At 32.0% G+C, this 19,921-nt stretch overlaps 2 protein-coding genes across 3 annotated transcripts; both read left to right on the top strand.

The window, feature by feature from the left end:
- Positions 1-1,571: 1,571 nt before the first annotated feature.
- On the top strand, positions 1,572-10,276 carry LOC145085903 (uncharacterized). Its single transcript, XM_079023588.1, has 6 exons — positions 1,572-1,650; positions 2,861-5,768; positions 5,959-6,486; positions 6,899-7,471; positions 8,260-8,924; positions 9,666-10,276. Exons 2-5 carry the CDS (start codon positions 2,889-2,891, stop codon positions 8,893-8,895), a joined length of 4,617 nt encoding a protein of 1,538 aa, XP_078879714.1. The 5' UTR covers positions 1,572-1,650; positions 2,861-2,888; the 3' UTR covers positions 8,896-8,924; positions 9,666-10,276.
- Positions 10,277-16,093: 5,817 nt separating this feature from the next.
- On the top strand, positions 16,094-19,041 carry LOC145085902 (FKBP-like peptidyl-prolyl cis-trans isomerase family protein). Of its 2 annotated transcripts, none has more exons than XM_079023586.1 (5): positions 16,094-16,384; positions 16,921-17,081; positions 17,815-17,964; positions 18,401-18,460; positions 18,761-19,041. In XM_079023586.1, the coding sequence occupies exons 1-5, from the start codon at positions 16,153-16,155 to the stop codon at positions 18,821-18,823; spliced, it is 666 nt and encodes a 221-aa protein (XP_078879712.1). In that variant the 5' UTR covers positions 16,094-16,152; the 3' UTR covers positions 18,824-19,041. The 2 variants fall into 2 exon arrangements, with proteins under 2 accessions (XP_078879712.1, XP_078879713.1); XM_079023587.1 differs by having other exon boundaries at positions 16,097-16,384; positions 16,924-17,081.
- The last annotated feature ends 880 nt before the right edge of the window (positions 19,042-19,921 follow it).

Raw genomic sequence — 19,921 nt, 5'->3', positions numbered from 1 at the left:
CCATTGTCCAAGTGATAGTCCAAAACAATTATTAACTCAAAACAATTAAGTAATACCTCGAGGAACGGGTGTTACAATTCAACGCCACTTGAATCAGACTTCGTCCTCGAAGTTTGCTGCAATAACCGCATCAAACGGTTTTGAATATGGATTAACCACATTTACGGTTAGTGATGAGATTTTGAACAATAACCGCACCGAACCACACCACGTTCATCCCCTACGGGTTATCTAAAAAATTGGACTGGCGCGTTTTTATAAACCACAGGAACCATTTCTGCAATTTTTTCTAAAATCAACTATAACACAATTGCCCCACCATTGGCAACGAGTCCACCACCGTTTACGTCCGCTTCTGCCGATCGGCGCACAGACAATCTTGTCCTCAACAACAATGAAAGAATCAGGGAAAATACGATAGAATCCAAGACGAAAGGGGAATGGGTGACAATAAACTCCAACTGTATGACAAAATGATTCAACAGCAGAACTGCACCCCTACTGAAAAATCTCTTAATTTGGATACTTTTTGTGATGCTAGATAACCAAATTGACGAATATGAGTTCCTTCATACGCTGGAGGTTTTTGTAAAGAAAAGGGTATTTTGCCTGGTGTAAAATCCTTGAATTTGATTTTGGAAACCCATTGTAATTTGTAAGGGAGGTGGTGTGAACAAGACTGGGGATTGATTGCAAATCATTTGACATTGATGAGACACTCATAGTGACCTGCACATATAGGTGATTTGAGAACATGATTGAAGTTGTACAACAAAAAGCAAATTGCAAGAGGCACAAAAGAGTGGTGAATCTTTTGGGGTGAGGTATTGCTACACATCCACTTCAGTCTCGCATGATTGGAAGGGAATATCAGCAAATAAAGAGCATCTTTGGTAGTGGAAGGGCAGTTTGGGTATTTTTAGCTTTTAATTCTGCTAGATAAGGGTATTCTAATAATTTTGTGTCTTTGGGTTGTTTGCACATGAGTAGTATTTATCAAGTAGTGAAAAAGAGATTGTCCGTGTCAAAAGCCTCACACGATAGGTCGGTTTTTGGTTCAGTTATATCCTCACTCCCTACTAAGAGTAAAAGAGGTGGGGTGGGGTGGGGTGTGGGAACTTTTTTTTATATTTTCTAAATGTAAAATATTAAAATTAAGTTTTAAAAAAATGTATTAGGGATATAATAGTCATTTTAAGTTTGATAGAGATTAAACCACAACAAATCCAAGTTGGAAACTTTTTTTACTTTTCCTACTAAACATTATAAACCACAGGACCATTTTTGTAGTTTGCTCTTTTCATAAATATCCCAATACTCAAAACTTTACTACACTACAGCTATCCCATTTGGATTTCCTGTTTTGAAATTTTAGACAATATTATAAACCAAAGGGAACATATTTGCAGTTAACTTTTTTCATAAATATCCCAACATTCAAACCTTTACCAGATACTACTGGTGTCCCATTTAGATTTTTTTTGTTTTGAAATTTTAGGGAATAATTCTCTGTTGTTAGTCTATATATATAGTCTATAGCCACACATCTTTCTCTTATATTCTCTTATATCTTCCTCTCCTAGTCTAGCTCTAGTCACCCATCTGTCTCTTACTATCAGATTTCCCTAGACCGAGTTAAAAACCCTTGAGGTAATTCTTATTATTAATTGTTAATATTTGTTAGTTTTAATTATCAATATCTGATATTTTTCATGGTTATTTCTATTTATGGTTATTTTATTAGTCTTAAGAGTTAAGTATTTGGGTTTTTTTTTTAAATTATATGGAAACGCAGAGGCAAACATGGAAGATTATTTTTCTATTTAATTGTTATTTATTAGTTTTAAATTGTTAATTGGTTAGTTTTAATTACTAGTTTACATTTTATATTAACCGTGATTGTTAGTTTGATTGTTACTTGGTAAGCCATGAAACAATATCTGATGTTGAGTAGAATGTGCATGAAAAGAGTCCATGTCAATTTCTACATGACAATTGATGTAAAAGCTCTTTAATGTTGGTTGATATACATAAGAAGTGTTGAATGCAATAAATAGCAACCCAATATCATTCATGTGTGTAATATAACATGCATCTTACTTTTATTTTTCTCTATTACAAAGTTGTATTTTCAGTTTTCATTTTCCATTTTCCATATAAATGCATTGTACTTTAAGAAAATTTCATATATAATAATGTATTTTACTCTGAAAAAAGCATCCATTATAGCATTATAGTTTCATTTTTTATTTGTCAAGAGTTACGACAATACTTTGCAAAATCTGCCCAAATAAATCTATGAAAATATTGTATCTAGATAACATTGCTGGTAGACTCAAACATGGTGATGGTCATTAACATGGGTCTTTTTCATTTTAACCTAGATGATGAGAGAGATGTTAAGTGCAAATAATGATCACTAGGATAAACCATATATGATTAATATAAATATCAAACAACGCAAAGCTAATTTCACCAATTTGGTTGTCCTTGTGGACTGAACTTATCACAATATCATATTTTTATTTTTTGTTTATCATTACATTTATATAATAACAATTAAATATTCAAATATTAATCTTCTTCTAATTATTCAAACTTCATATATGTTTTTGATTTTTCCTTTTAAAACAGAAAATATAACCCCTAAAAAGTTGCCAATACTGAAAAGCCATTTTGTTGATTCTATTAACATCATTTTGTATAAAGTTATCAAAGCTTTAGCTGTAGATTATGAGATCCACACTTTCTACCGGTTAAAAAAATAAAATTATCAGTCTTGGATACATGTAATTGCTCGATTATAGATTTCCATCGAATTCCCGTTGCTAACTAGTTGGCTGCTATACAATGTATGCAGGTGCTACCACAACTGAGAATTGCCAGCAATGGAGATTGCTAGTGAAATAGTGAGAGGAGTTGTTCAGGTCCTCATTGTTCCAGTTAAAAAACAACTGGATTACCTAATTTCCTACAAACAGTATGTGAAGGATATGCATGCCAAATTGAGGGATCTGGATGCTGCAAGAGTCAGCGTGGAATCCCAGAAGAAGCAAAACAGAGAAAGACGTCTTGAGGTTCCTGCCCAAGTCGACCCTTGGTTGATAGAAGCAGAACAGATGAATAAAAATGTGGAAGAATTTCCAAGTGAAGAAGTCCTCGGTTGTCTCGATCTCAACAGTAGACACAAGCTTGGAAGGAAAGCCTTCAAGATATTTAAAGAGATCGAAAGTGTTATGGGACGATGCCCTGAGATCCGAGGGACTGAATTACAAATTCCTGTGGGGAGAATTGATTCCTTAATGGCATCCACATCTACAGCATCAAGTGATCGAAATGACTTCCGCTCAAGAGAGCATACTTTTAGGGAGGCAATGGAATCACTCAGACCCAACAACAGTTCCCACATGGTAGCCTTATGTGGGATGGGTGGAGTGGGAAAGACGACAATGATGAAGAAGTTGAAAGAGGTTGTGGTTGAAAAGAAAATGTTTAATCATTATGTGGAGGCGGTTATAGGGGAGAAGACGGACCCCATTGCTATTCAGCAAGCCGTTGCAGAGTACCTTGGTATAATTCTAACAGAAACCACTAAGGCAGCAAGAACCGATAAGCTACGTGCATGGTTTTCTGACAATTCAGATGGAGGAAGAAAGAAGTTCCTAGTAATACTAGACGATGTATGGCATCCGGTTGATATGGAAGATATTGGTTTAAGTCGTTTCCCAAATCAAGGTGTCGACTTCAAGGTCTTGATTACATCACGGGACCAAGCTGTTTGCACTGAGATGGGAGTTCAAACTGATTCAGTTATCAAGGTGAGTGTCCTAGAGGAAGCTGAAGCACAAAGCTTATTCTGCCAACTTTGGGAACCTTCTGATGATGTCGATCCTGAGCTCCATAAGATCGGAGAAGAAATTGTAAGGAAGTGTTGTGGTTTACCCATTGCAATAAAAACCATGGCCTGCACTCTTAGAAGTAAAAGCAAGGATACATGGAAGAATGCACTTTCTCGTTTACAGCACCATGACATTAACACAGTCGCGCCTACTGTTTTTCAAACCAGCTATGACAATCTCCAAGATGAGGTGACTGGAGATACTTTTTTGCTATGTGGATTGTTTCCGGAGGACTTCGATATTCCTACTGAAGACTTATTGAAGTATGGATGGGGCTTAAAATTATTCAAGGGAGTGGATTCTGTAAGAGAAGCAAGATACCAGTTGAACGCCTGCATTGAGCGGCTCGTGCATACCAATTTGTTGATTGAAAGTGATGTTGTTGGGTGCGTCAAGTTGCACGATCTGGTGCGTGCTTTTATTTTGGATATGTTTTGTAAAGCGGAGCATGCTTCGATTGTCAACCATGGTAGTAGTAAGCCTGGGTGGCCTGAAACTGAAAATGATGTGATCAGGACCTCCTGCAAAAGAATCTCATTAACATGCAAGGGTATGATTGAGTTTCCTAGTGACCTCAAGTTTCCAAATGTCTTGATTTTAAAACTTATGCATGGAGATAAGTCGCTGAGGTTTCCTTGTAATTTTTATGAACAAATGGGAAACCTTCAGGTTATATCATATGATTATATGGAGCATCCATTGCTTTCCTCATCACTTGAATGCTGCACCAACCTTCGAGTGCTTTGTCTACAACATTGCTCATTGGCGTTTGATTTCTCTTCTATTGGAAACTTGTTGAATCTGGAAGTGCTCAACTTTTCTAGATCTAGAATTAAATATCTACCTTCCACAATAGGAAATTTGAAGAAGTTAAGGGTACTGGATGTGACAGGTTGTGGCGGTCTTCGTATGGATACTGGTGTCTTTAAAAATTTAGTAAGACTTGAAGAGCTTTATGCATGCTCTTTAAGCTATCATGAAGAGATCATTAGCTTTACAGGTGATAACTGTAATGAAGTGGCAGAACGTTGGAAAAACCTTTCTGCATTGGAATTTGAGTTCTTTGAAAACAATGCTCAATGGAAGAATCTATCATTTAAGAATCTTGAACGATTCAAGATCTCAGTGGGACGCTCTTTAAAAGGAGAATATTTAATGGAGAGCAAACATTCATTCGAAAACACACTGAAGTTGGTAATGAAGAAAGGTGAAGTATCGGGATCTAGAATTAACGAGTTGGTTGAGAAAACGGTGGTGCTTTGTTTAAGTGTGGATGATATGAATGATCTTGAAAGTGTTGTGGTGAAGCCCTCACTTCGACCTCAATCCTCTTTATTCCCTGATTTAAGAATCCTTGTTGTTTCAAAGTGTGCAGAGTTGAAATATCTTTTCACACTCAGTGTTGCAAAAGCTCTATCAAATCTTGAGCATCTTAAGGTTTCTTATTGTCCTGTTATGAAAGAACTAATACATAATGAGGATAGAAGAGAAGAGACAATTACACTTCGTCCTCAGTCATCTTCGTTCCGTGATTTAAAAATCCTTGTTGTTTTGAAGTGTGCAGATTTGAAATACCTTTTCACACTCAGTGTTGCAAAAACTCTGTCAAATCTTGAATATCTCAAGGTTTGTGATTGCCCTGTTATGAAAGAACTCATACATAACGAGGATAGAGGCGAAGAGACAATTACATTTCCCAAGTTGAAGCTTCTATTGTTGAGTGGGCTACGGGAGCTATTGAGTTTGGGCCAAAATGTCAACGTAATTGCGCTACCACAACTTGTGGATTTAGAAATTGGAGGCATTCCAAATATCACAAGCATTTATTCCAAGAATAAACTGGCAATATCTTTCTTGTCAAACGAAGAGGTAAAGATGTTTTATGCTAATACTGTTCAACCAGTCTTTAAGATTAAATGTTTCAAAAAATTGTTGATTCACGTTGTGTTTTATGTTTAATAATCGGTGAAATACTGAAATATATGAAAAATTATTTAAAAGTTGACTGTATGATGTATAGTTTGTAAGGGGCTATAAACAGATCTTCATTATTTTTCAGGTTTTGATTCCTAAGTTGGAGCATCTGTGCATTTGGGGTATAAAGAATTTGAAGGAGATATGGCCTCGTGACTTTAGTACGAGTGAGGAAGTTAAGTTGAGAAAGATTGAAGTGCGCCATTGTGAGAATCTTGTGAGTATATTTCCTTGCAATCCCATCCCATTGTTACGTCATCTTGAACAACTTGAAGTCAGGGATTGTGGTTCCATTGAAGCATTATTCAACATTGACATGGATTATGTTGATGAGACTGGAGAAGGCAGCAGCTTGAGAAGCATTGGAATATATCAATTAGAGAATCTAAGAGAGGTGTGGAGAATAAAACGTGGTGAAAATAACTCTGGTCTCCCTATCCGTGGCTTTCAAGCTGTTGAAAGCATAAGTATTTACGAATGTAAGAGGTTTAGTTATTTGTTAACACCTACCACCACAAATTTTGATTTGGGGGCCCTTACCTCTATGGTTATACTTAATTCGGGAGAAATTGGGAGAAAATATGGATTGGTGGAAAGTAGCCAAGGGCACGAGGTATGTATGGTTTAATGAATTTTGGTTTGTATTTAACTAACTACCATTGCTTATCAAAACTAATCACCAACTCCTACTCTTTTTTAAAATATTTCACATTTTCTTTAATAGATTCCCAAAAAAAATTTGTGGGTAGGAACTAATGCTGCTTTTTCATGATTTATTATTCAAGTAACAAAAAGTTCACTATTTTAAGGACAAAGGTAGGAATGTTCTTAACATTGTTGACTATTTCCATAGTTTCCAAATATTTCTTGAAAGAATACTTAAAATCAAAATAATCCTTCTCAAATATAATTTTTTTAAGAAAAGGACTTGTGAAGGGATATTCAGTTACAAATGGTTGAGGTAATTCGACTTTAGCTTAACTGTTACAGTTACTAATACATTTCTTGTTGTGATATATGTGCAGAATACTCTGTTCCCAGCCTATCTCATACATTCGATTCATAACCTCCGTAAATTTGAATTGGTGAAATATAAAGGAGTGGAGGTGATATTTGAGATCAAGAGTACTCCTAGAAATCAGGATAATCAACACCAAATACTTCCCTACCTTGAGAATTTGTATATAAATGATTTGGAGAGGCTGAGTCACGTGTGGAAGTGCAACTGGAACGAGTTCCTACTTCTTCACAGAAAACAGTCAGAATTTCCATTCCACAACCTCACAACCATAGAAATGAGAAATTGTCATAGTATCAAGTACTTGTTTTCACCTCTCATGGCAAAACTTCTTTCCAACCTAAAGAAAGTCAAGATAAAATGGTGTGATGGTATGGAAGAAATTGTTTCAAACAGAGACGATGACGAAGAAGAAGAAAAAATAACTTCAAGCACCGCTCTGTTCCCTCTTCTTGATTCTCTCACTTTAAAAAGCCTGCAAAATCTCAAGTGTATTGGCGGTGGTGGGGCCAAGGCTGGGAACAATAAAATATCTTTCAACAGTACCACTAAAACTACCTCCTTTCTTGATAATTCTAAGGTATGTTTTCAACATATTCAGCTACCTATTCAACTTCCTTTCAAAAATCCATTACTTCTTTGGAAATATTCTCCAATTACTAGTAATATTCTAGAAAATTCAACAAATCACTTACAAGATATTGAAAAAGTTAGCTGCTATACAAATCCAATGATGAGATTAGGAGGCATAAAAATTGCAAGAGAATGAAATTTTTATAGCTTGTAATTGGATTCTGAGTTATTCATGTATGTGTATATGTATTTCCAACAATATGAAACTCAAATTTCTATTATGTAACACATGTTAATAAATTTCTTCAAATTAATTTATGGCTAACATTAGTGTTTTTTTTTTTTTTTAATTTATACATGATAGTCAACAACTAATGATATATATATATATATATATATATATATATATATATATATATATATATATATATATATTACCCCTCCTATTATATATCTTATAAGAAAACATCTCATCATTAACCAAAGTATTACAAAATCATTGGCCAGGTCGTTCCTCATTTCTAGTAAAAAATATAAACTTCTAGTGTATTTTAACCTGGTTAATCTTGATCTTAACATATGCTCTCTTAACGTGGCTAATCTTGCATTTCAAAATTTTAGCCCCATATATAGCTTTTATGTTTCAACGTCGTGGGCATTGAGTCAATTCATTGCAAAGAACCAAATGTTTAATTAAATTACATTTATAAACAAGTGCATGGGTGGGGAACAAAAAATTAAACTTTGTTAATAATCAAACAATAATTTACATTAACTTTTTGTCATTTACTGCAGTTTTCTGAAGTGGACAGTGTTTCTTGGAGCTTATGCCAATATCCTAGAGAGATAAGCATAAGTAATTGCAATGCATTGTCAAGTTTGATTCCATGGTATACAGCAAGACAGATGCAAAAGCTTCAAGTGCTGAAAATAAAGTCTTGCGACAGGATGAAGGAGGTGTTTGAAACTCAATGGATCAACAAAAGTGTTACTATGCTTGAACTGAGAAACCTCAAGAGATTGGAAATCTATAGCTGTGACCTTTTGGAACATATATTCACATTTTCCACACTTGAAAGCCTCGAGCAACTTGAAGAGTTAATGATAAAGAATTGCAAGGCAATGAAAGTGATTGTGGTGAAGGAGGAAGATGATGGAGAGCAAAAAACAAAGGCATCTTTTTCTAAGGCTGTGGTTTTTCCTCTTTTAAAGCTTATTGAACTAGTTGATCTACCAAAGGTGGTGGGTTTCTTTTTAGGGACGAATCATGAGTTCCACTGGCCTTCATTGGATTATCTTATGATTAAGGATTGCCCAGAGATGAAGGTGTTCACAGCTGGTGGGTCGACAGCTCCACAGCTCAAGTATGTGGAAACAAGCTCAGGCAAACAGCCAAACATAGTCCTGAATGCTGGTTTAACTAGCATGTAACAACCACTACTACTCGGAAGCTTCAGGAGGTATAATTGTTTATATAATTTTCACTTGCATATATCATTTGATTATTAAGAAAAATCATGATGTCAAGTAAAAACATTATTAAGCACATTACAAGTTTACATAATCCATTTTTTCCATATCTAACTAAAACGAAAACCCGAATGAAACTTGTTTTAGTTACTGTTAGACGTATTATGGGGGTGTTTGGGATTTGCTTATTTAAAACAACCTATGCTTTTTTGTAAAAGTGCTTATTAACTGATAAGTTGATAAGTTGTTTTTTAGTTTATAGCAGTTTGTGCTTATTTGTATAAAATGATCGAAAAGGACATGTAACATATTACAATGTATTTTACTCATCCCAATCTTCTGGCTTTCCTTTAGACTATGGATAACTGATTGTATGTGTGAAATTACAGTTTGATCAGCTGATTGTTGTTGATATGTTGATTAATTTTTAAAGAAAACAATTCTATGAAATTTTTAGAAACACTCAGTTTTCAAGTAAACTAAAACATGTACTCCATGCTATGTTTAAATTAGATGTTATTATTATTATTAATGGGTTAAAGGTGTTATGATTTTATTAAAAGGGTTTATATGTAATCAATGTTTTGAAATGCAGGTGGTTTGATAGCTCACTGTAAGAGGAATGCATGTATATTACATGATAGGAATCAATATATTATAAATACTAACCAACCAATAATTTATCCAATAATCAAGAATCAATATAATATTAATTTTTTACATTACTGTAGCACAAGGTGAGAATTACGAAACATGGATTTGAAGAAAAGGAGGGGAACATTGTCTGTGATGTTCGTGAACAAAGAAAGTCACGAAAAAATAAAAAGTCGTCGATGTACAAGGAGTATTTTAAGGTAAATTAGGGGTAAATGAGTAATTAGGTATTATATCTTAATAAGGAGTTTCAAATAACTAAGGAGAAACCAACTTATTAAAAACTTCTTATTTGATCAAATAAGTGCTTATAATTTGTACCTATCCAAACACTAAAATTTGCTTATTACCGGTACCAAAATGGTATAAGCAAATAAGAAGCTTAAATAAACAATCTCAAACACCCCCATATGTAATTGTTGTATTGTTTATATTGTTCGTTATTAGCCCACTTTAGTATTTAGCCTTGTTAGAACATTAGCACATGTAATTATTGGTAGTCCATTTCGTATCTATATATATTGTTGGAAAGGCTATATGCCTGTTATGGGAAATATACAATCAACATGGTATCATGCTAATTTCTCCTAACCCTAGTCAATCGTGCTTCTTCTTCTCGACATTCTCATCTGTCAACTATATTTTCCATTTTTTTTTCTTCTTCACAATTATATCTTCTTCTATGGCGACCGCATTCATAAGATTTATGGGATTACCAACATTAAATCCTAAGTACCTCTTATTTTAGACATGATACAAGTTCAAGGTTAAAGATTAGATGAACGAAATAGCAACATATTTCATTTCTTTCTATTGCAATGTACCTGTTCTTATCAAGACATTGTAATTATAAAAATCTATTTAATTATAACATTTTGCTTACAAAAATCAAGACATTACACTTTGAAAAATCTACCAAATTATAGAAATAGACATTGGATAACATTGTTATAACCAGGTAGATTTTCAAAATATAACTGTTGTAATAAGAAAATAAATGAAATTGCATTGATATTTATTTGATTAACCATTAGAGATGCACACAAAAACCGGATTCACTATTCAAAACCGGATCCAATCCGAAACCGGATTGGGTCAAAACCGGTTTTGACCAAACCGGATCGGATCGGATTTAAAACCGGATTTTCAATCGGATCCTAATCCTATATTCCAAATCGGATTTGATACCGGATCGTAAACCGGATTCGCTAAAAACCGGATCCAAATCCGCCCCAAAATCCGATTAAAACCCACTAAAATCGGTTTAAACCGGTTTCAAATCGGATTAGAATCGGATTCGGATTTTGGTTAGAACCGGATCGGATTTTGACCGGATTCGGATCGGATTTTGACCGGATCGGATTTTTGATGATGTAAGAGAAACCGGATCGGATTCGGATCCGGATCGGATCGGATCGGATTCGGGTTTTGTGCATCTCTATTAACCATATAAGTAAAGTATCTTTATTGTGGAAATTTCAAATGGTTTCAATGATGAAGAAGTCTATTTTCGATGATCACACATAAAAAAATTCTCAAGCATTGGCATAAACATATTAAAAGGACAGAGGAAACGAGAAACATGAGATCAGAAAGTTTAACCAATCAACCAATAGATGCTCAAGTCAAAGTCAAACCGAGTAACATAGGAAAGTCAACAACACAAAGACAATCTGCCAACATTGTTGCAAGTGTTGACATACCTAATGATAAGACTGAATAATTGTTACAAATGTTCATATATTATGTTTTATAAAAAGGTTGTTCTTAACACACAAAATGTAGGTTTTGAATAGGTTATTCAAGTCTTGCATTTTTAAAATAGTTTAGTTATATGTTGTTAAGTACAACCGATCGTATTTTGGTGAATCTTATATTGTATAATAAAACTGTATATCATTTGAATTGATCGTCTTTTACTATAAAATTTAGAGTAAATTGCTGAAATTGTCCTTATGGTTTGGTCAAAATTACACATTTGGTCCCTAACTTTTTTTTGCACTCAGATCGTCCATGTGGTTTGATTTTGTTGTGTTTTTCGTCCCTATGGTTTGGTCAAAGTTGCACGTTTGGTCCTTAACTTTATGTATGTAAGGGACGAAAAATGCAATAAAATCAAACCACAGGGACGATCCAAGTGCAAAAAAAAAAAAAAAAAAAGTTAGGGACCAAACATGTAATTTTGACCAAACCATAGGGACCATTTCAATAATTTACTCTAAAATTTATCCAGGCTTCTGTTTAACCTCATAGACATTTATGGGTTAATTTACTTTCTAAAATTTATCCAGGCTTCTACGTAACAACTTAATAAGGATCACATCTAGCTTGGTTACCACGACGTGGCAAATAGATAGCCACGACGTAGCAGCTGTTGCAACCCAAGCCCATAATTTGTAGGGTTCCATTCATATTTAAAGGCTTTAACTCTTGGTTTAGGGCATATCCTCTAGCCTCCACCTCTCCATTACGAAACCCTAGAATCCATGGAATATTAAGATCTTGTTTACTTGGTTTCAAGGTTGTTCTTAATCTGGTGAGGCTTGTGAAGCAAGTAACTCCTTCTTGGCACAAAGAAGCATAGAGCAAGACTAGATCCACCATCTTCTTCAAGTTTATGGACCTTTAGAGGTAAAAAGTTTGCACCTTGACCTTGTTCCTTTGATACCCATGTTGTTGGTCATTATTGGTTGGTTTTGGTCCCATTCTTGGATGTTTTGGAGTTTGAGGAACTCCAAAGCTTAATATGACATTCTTATGATATTTTTATAATTTCTTGGATGTTTTGGAGTTTGAGGAACTACAAATATCTTGGACCTTTAGAGGTAAAAATATAACTAAAAATGTTACCTCAAACTCGAAGACATTCTTATGATATTTTTTCTTATATGTTTTTTTAATACAATGTTTTAAACTTTGCTTATAATTTTTTTAAACTTTTTTTTATACTTTCATATAATTTTAATACAAGTGTTTTTAAACCAAAAATTTTATAAATGTTTTAAAATTTTCTTATAATTCTTAACTTTTTTTTTTTTACATTTTTATATAATTTTTTTTATAACTTTCATACATTTATTTCTAAACTTTCTTTTACAACATTTTTAAAGTGTTTCACAGATTTGATATATGACAATTTAATATATTTTTTATTATATTTTCAAATATTTTCGTTATATACTAGTTTAAAATGTTGTATTAAAAAAAACTAAAATTTTATAAACTTCTAATTAAAAAATTATTAAAAGTTGGAATAATTTTAAAACATTTACATTATATAGATTTTTTTTTGTTTTTTTATTTGCTAAGTAATATTTTCTTTTATTTTTTTTTTAAAATCCTCCATACTTATTGTAACATATTTAATTTTATTGTTAAATACTATTTACTTTAAAAATATTGTATATACTTAAAAACAAAAGAAAAAAAATTATAAGAAGCTATATAAAATATTTCACAAAACAAAAACATATTAATTAATTAAAAAGTAAAGTTTAAAATTAAATCAATATTTAGAAAATTATGGATATTTTAAAAATAACGTTTGAAAAAAAATAATACAAACAAATATGAAAAATAAATCACTATTAAAAGTGGGGAAAATGACTTATCAGAATAATTAACTTTTCATTTTGTTCGCATTTAGAATTTTTTTTACACATTACTATTTAACTTGTTATTATTGTGATTATTTAAATTAACAAGTTAAATAGTTAAATATGTAAAATAAATAAAAAAAATTACCTAAATACAAACAAAACCATAAAAATAATTACCCTATCAACTCATTTTCCCATAATATATATATATATATATATATATATATATATATATATATATATATATAGAGAGAGAGAGAGAGAGAGAGAGATAGGTTCAAATGTTTTTAGCAAATATTGTGTGCCTAAATGCACCAATCACAAATTAGCAATTAATTTATTAATTTATTAAATAAGTAAGGGTATGATAGTAATCTTGACTAGAATTAATTATGGTAAAGATTTAAAACATTTAATATCCCTTTAACATTAGAGAAATCAGTTTAAAAACCCTATTAGCCGTCGACCTCCCTCATCACGTTCTTCATCATCACCTACGTCATATCACCATTGCCGCCTCTTCCTCCCCTTTCTCCACCGTCGGACACTATTATTCATTGTCGGAATAGGTCCGCCGTTGTCGTCTTACACTAACACCATAACTGTTGGATAATAGAGAAGGAGTTTCATTTCAAATCGTAGCACTGGTATGTGTTTATTACTCAATTTATGATTTCATTATATTTGCTTATGTGAAACGCATGAAATCAAGATTATAAATCAATTTTGTGTGCTCTCAGTATTGTCGACAAATAAAATATTGGTATTATTCCTTCATCATAATGTGGCATAAAAAGAAGCTTTTAATTTATGCTTATTTATCTCTCGCATGTTCCATATCTAATTATATGAAGTATTGGCTGCTATCTAGTTTTTTATTTGTTGAATTTTATGTGCCAATGTACAGCCCTTTTGATGTACCTTTTTGATATATTATTATCATTTGGGATTCTTAGGTTTAGACTGTTGCCATCTCTGATTTCATATACGTTTCTATGTTTTAATGGGTCTGCCATATATTTTTTTTTCTTTCTGTTATAGAATACAATTCTAGGTTGTTTGTGCCTTTTTATTTTTCATCAACACAAATTAATTTACTCTTTGAACCTTGTGGTATGCATTCTAAATCATGTTGCTGGAAATTATGTTTATAGGTAAACTATTGCAAGTAAATCAAATATGGTTTTTGGCTTGTTTGATGATAATGTCTAACAAGTGTTTGTTGAAATGTCTAAAAGATAATTTAAAGAATTTAACCTTGTGGTATGCATTCTGTCAGAATTACTAGCAGTAAATACAATACTTTTAAATGTATTCTATATATTATATCAGAATGTATTCTGCCAGAATGTATTATATATATCCTATCATATTCTGCCAGAATGTATTATATATATCCTGTCATATTCTATGTATTCTATCAGAATATATTAAGTGATAGTTAATTGCAAGTAACATGTTTTTAACAATTATTAGTTTTTGTTGTATATGTGATAGGAATGGCTGGAAGAAGGCGTTGAAGACCTTAATATTCTTTTAGAATATGTATAATTATATTAAAATGTATAAATATATTAGTCTATAAGAATATGTATGAATTTGTATTTAAGTTCGGATGTATAAGAATATATTAGAATGTTTGTTATTTTTCAACATCTGATTCAAAAATTTTGTTATTATTCAATAATATTCTATTAGAATAAAATTCTGAAAGAGCATCATTCTAAGAAAATAATATTCTATTAGAATAAAATTCTGAAAGGACATCATTCTAACAAAAAATATTCTGACAGAATAAAATCGGTAAAAATTTAAAATTGAATTAATTAAAAATTTCAGATTTTTTTAAATTAGGATAATTAATCATCCCTAAAAATCCGAAAATTTCCTTTTATAAATGTAGTTAATTGTCCAAAATACCCTTTTGCTTAAAATTGTGTGATTATATGCTACATGTTACCCCATTGTAATATCATACACTCTCAAATCATGTCCATTGATTAATTTCATCCATTGGTTCAGATCTGTGCATTCTGGCACACGATACTTACTAAAAACAAAATAACCTAAGCCTATATATATATATATATATATATATATATATATATATACACTAGCCGTTACCCGCGCACAGCGGCGGGGACAAATAGCTTCTTTCAACGATATTTTTTTAAAGAAAAATGTTATGTTCCAAAAGAAAGTTCACGTCGTGGGTGAGAGGAAGGGCGGTAGTCATGATAGTGGTTGGTTGAAGGCGGAAGGAGGCAGAGCGGCTGTGGTGGTGGTGGTTATACTGTCTTGGTTACTGGTTAGGGTTCTTCGAGAGAGTGTGCGTATATTTCTTACTTTGAAGGGATTACGAAGATAAATATTATGAGATGGTTTGTTACCAATGTGAGAGAAGAGATCCTCTATAAATTGTTGACATTGACCTTTTCAAATGGCTGAAGTGTTGAGATTGACGGGTTCAATTTGCAAATGAATTCTTCTATTAACTTGATACGAGATTTTTAGGGGATAAAGGATAAGGTTAAAGTTTTAATATTATTATATTATAAATGGGTTGTACTTCAAGCTTAATAGTTTGGACGTCTTAAAAAAATAATATTATTATATTCAATCTATTTATAGAAATAGTTAGATTTCTTTTATAAGTAGTAAAAATATATATATATATATATATATATATATATATATATATATATATATATATATATATATATATATATATATATATATATATATATATATATATATATATATACACTAAAGTTGGAAATGTCCCTAGTCCCCACAAGTAATTTTCTGGAGGTAGTAAATAGTAAAAACCAATTCGTTTTCCACACTCTAACTTCACTTTATCCTTTTAAAAATGCTTCAAAATTGGAGGGATTATGATGTGAATTTGGTACAAGTAAAGTGGATAGCCTTACACGATTTGGGTTCTTGTCTTTTTCACGTGGCCATGGCTTCTTTGCAGAAAATAACTTTTCAAAGTCCTCTGATTTCCTCGAAACCCATAAACGAACCTCACGAATTTCATCAAAATCAAGCATTTTTTCCGTTACCCATTTCAAGAAGATCAGCAATTTTGATATCTGTTCTTCCATTTGCCCTAATTTCTAACCCTCTAGAATCTGCGGCTAGAGAAAGGCGCAACAGAAAGGTCATCCCTCTTGAAGATTACCTCACCAGCTGTTAGTAAATTACTACTCTCGTATATATTACTGTTAATGAAACTCCATGAGTGGCTGGTTTTTGTGTAATGAAACTCCATTTGGCAATGTAAGATGAAATGAATGTGATGTATGCTAATGGAATTGATTTGGACTTTCATAGTCAAAATCGTCTTCTTTGGAATAAAAAATTGACATGATTTGATTCTTATCACATAAAATTCAAATCTTGTTACTGCTAAAACTTTTTCTGTAATGTGAAATTATGTCATGTAGTCCCTCTTAAATTGAACAATATCTAACGAAAAGTGAATATTTGAAGAGAAATGTCTAACGAAAAGCTATAGCTGTTTAGATTTTTTGAAATCTACATAATTGTTGCATTGTACTTTTTTTTTTCCTTTTAGCATATAATACTTTGAAAAATCTTTCCAATTATAGCAATGAATTTTGCTTTATATTTGAATCACATTGCTATAATTGGGTATTTATTTCTTGCATTCAACTTTAAAAACAAGAAGGAAATTCTTGTATTGAAAGTTTTCTTGAATTTGAAGCAGCTGATGGACTGAAATACTATGATATTGCTGAAGGAAAGGGCCCCACTGCTGAAAAGGGATCATTCGTTCAAGTTCACTTTGATTGTGTTTATAACAAAATCACAGCAGTTTCAAGCAGGGAGTCTAAAATTTTAGCTGGAAATCGTACAATTGCACAGGTTTGTTTCTACAGTTTGTGTTTATTCATGCAACAAAGCTATTACCTTTTACCAATTTATGAAGTGAAGTGGATTTTATTTTTACCAATTTATGCATCCATGTTTCAAGTTCTTATCATTTTCTATCAACTAATATGCTGCTATGTTTCAGTTAGTTCCCAATACTTTCTTTTTTACAAATTTATGCAACAAAGTGGATTTCTTACTAATTTATGCATTCATGTTTTAGTTTATAATTTATTGCATAAATTGGTAAAAAAAAATTTTGAAACAAGGCTGCGTAAATTGGTAATGAATTGACTTTGTTGCATAATTTGGTAAAGGGTTAAATGCAAGAACTCGCAACATACTTTCATTCTTCATATTAAAGCATTATACTTCAAAAAATCTACCGAATTATACCATTGTCAACTTGTCATCCTCATACAAAACAATTTTGGTGCTATAATTGCATAGAATTTTCAAAATATAATTTGCTAATAAAAAAAAGTATAATTGGGCAGCCTTTTCAAAATACAAAAGAAATTGGAAGTACAACGCTATCATATAAAGAAATGGAAGTAAGATGCGATATAATACATTAATACACAAAGTGCAACGCAAAATTTTGCATTTAGCCCATTGGTAATATAAAGTAAACCTTCACTGTAAAATAAGTGTTTTACATTATAAACCTTTTTGAAGGATCAAAATTTTTATCCTTTTGACATGTTCCTTTGATGGCCTTAAGTAGCCTTACGAGTTTAAGGTTGGAGCTCCTCCGGGAAGGGAAAGAAAGCGCGATTTTGTAGACAATCCCAACGGTTTATTTTCTGCACAAGCGGCACCAAAACCTCCCCCCGCCATGTACACCGTGGTTGAGGGGATGAAAGTTGGTGGAAAGGTGGTCACTTAGATTTACCATCATTTTTTTGGTTCACAGATTCCAACGGAATTGGAATTCGAAATTCCATTCCATGGCGTGTGTGGTTGCCAAATGAACGGAATTCAAATTCCATTGGAATCTCTCAGATTTTCCAGTGGAAAGAGTGATTTCCATTTGTATATCTTAAAATACATAAAATAAAAAAATTCAGTTACATATATGATATATCGATAAACAAAAATATTTAAATATATATAAAATTTCAAAAATTATTTAATTTTTTTACTGAGATCCTCCCATTTCTTGCCAATGAACCACACCTCCAAAATGACATTCTTCGGTATTCCAAATACTTTTACAGCTTCCATTCATTCTTATAACATTATACAAACAAAACGCATCTTAAATAATTTCCTGTATTTAAATCCTTTTTTTTATTATTATTTTGTTACAGAGGAGAGTGATTGTTCCCCCGGAGGCTGGGTATGGAAAAAGGGGCATGAATGAAATTCCGGTGAGCAATTCGTTTGATTTTTTTTAATCTTTGTTTCCAAACCATATTTCTTTGCTTAATTGTGGAAAAGGTTGTGATTTTAAGGTCGCTATTAGTTTTTCTCAAAATTTAATAATTTCATGTGAGTTGTAGGTTGAAAATTAGACATGAAATTTCAACCTAGTTGTTTCATCCTAATACGAATAATTGCAATATACAAATATATATATATTTTAGATTTTTGTACAATCCAAATATCTGAAAATTTAGACAAATACGATTCTAATCTGTATCTAAAAATTTTTATGGTTGATTGTGAAGCCTGGAGCGACCTTTGAGATGAATCTTGAACTATTGCAAGTGATCCGACCCGAAGGGAAGTAGTTTGTTTCCAGGAACTGTGGGTTTCTTCATCTTGTTTATTAGCAGGATTTGAATGAGTTTGCAGGGGTAGTTTGGGTATAAAGAGCAAATTTTACTACCATACCATTTTATGAGATGTATAAAGCTTTTTAATATGAAGTTGTACATGACATTGCGTGACAAAAAACTCTTTGTAACACTGTATTTATATACCAACTCCTTTTATCATTTTGGAATAATTCACATGAAAAGCACAATCTAGGTTTTTGGAAGCATTTGGGCTCATAAAAAAATTCACAGAAATATTTGACATAATAATACATGGTTTATAGTAAATTGTTTAATCTTTATATTTTTGAATGTTGGGTCACCCAAGGTTGAGTCTTGTGAATTTCGACTTGGAACAACTCCATTTGAAGTGTTTAATTCCCAAGTGATTATAATCGAAGGGTTTTTTTTCCCATTAAGTGGTCAAATATTTAATGATGTCTGATAAAGAATTGTATATATAATCTTTATTTATTTCTAGATTGAATAAACCACATGAAAGAGACTAAGTTACCATTTGCTTACACTAGAAACAATTTTCAAAATATTAATCAATTTTAATGTGAGAATAGTTGGGTAGAAAAAATAACACATATAAATGGTTGGTGTCTTAATACATCATGCCACATTTTTTGGTATAACTCACTAAGGGGTTGTTCCATAAAACTAAATCATTTAATGTCGAATGATTATATTTTTGTGGTTCAAAGAAGGCCGTGTTCCTTAACTGTTCAAAGGATTTGGATGCATTTAGAAGCTGAATCAAAGATACTAATGCCAATCGATTTAGATGTAACATTTGAATGTCAGCAGGGGCGTTCCGTTGATTTTGAGGGCCCTGTTCGGAAAATAAAATTGGGCCCTTAAACATAATTTTATTATATAAGTAAAATTCGTTAATATTATGATAAGTCGATTATTATTAGAAAAAAAAAGAATGATAACATACTATACAATCTTACATAGTTACATTAATCGCAATGTTCTAATAACATTCTTAGAATCGAAGGTGTTCACCGACTTGTCATAATAAATACTCTCCAAAATATTGTTCTTGATATCTACCAAATA

Source organism: Lactuca serriola, chromosome 2 (assembly GCF_051521515.1).
Source record: "Lactuca serriola cultivar US96UC23 chromosome 2, Lser_US96UC23_V15, whole genome shotgun sequence".
Taxonomy (NCBI): domain Eukaryota; kingdom Viridiplantae; phylum Streptophyta; class Magnoliopsida; order Asterales; family Asteraceae; genus Lactuca; species Lactuca serriola.
Note: the sequence above shows the minus strand (reverse complement) of the source record. Positions and strands in the feature narration are given on the sequence as shown.

What these genes read in the sequence shown, in the direction of transcription:
- LOC145085903 (XM_079023588.1), top strand. Translation starts at nt 2,889, where the DNA reads ATGGAGATTGCTAGTGAAATAGTGAGAGGAGTTGTTCAGGTCCTCATT. An exon ending in CTTTCTTGTCAAACGAAGAG is followed by an intron (nt 5,769 to 5,958) that starts GTAAAGATGTTT and finishes ATTATTTTTCAG; the next exon opens with GTTTTGATTCCTAAGTTGGA. An exon ending in AAAGTAGCCAAGGGCACGAG is followed by an intron (nt 6,487 to 6,898) that starts GTATGTATGGTT and finishes ATATATGTGCAG; the next exon opens with AATACTCTGTTCCCAGCCTA.
- LOC145085902 (XM_079023586.1), top strand. Translation starts at nt 16,153, where the DNA reads ATGGCTTCTTTGCAGAAAATAACTTTTCAAAGTCCTCTGATTTCCTCG. An exon ending in TGAAGATTACCTCACCAGCT is followed by an intron (nt 16,385 to 16,920) that starts GTTAGTAAATTA and finishes TTGAATTTGAAG; the next exon opens with CAGCTGATGGACTGAAATAC. An exon ending in GGGGCATGAATGAAATTCCG is followed by an intron (nt 18,461 to 18,760) that starts GTGAGCAATTCG and finishes TTGATTGTGAAG; the next exon opens with CCTGGAGCGACCTTTGAGAT.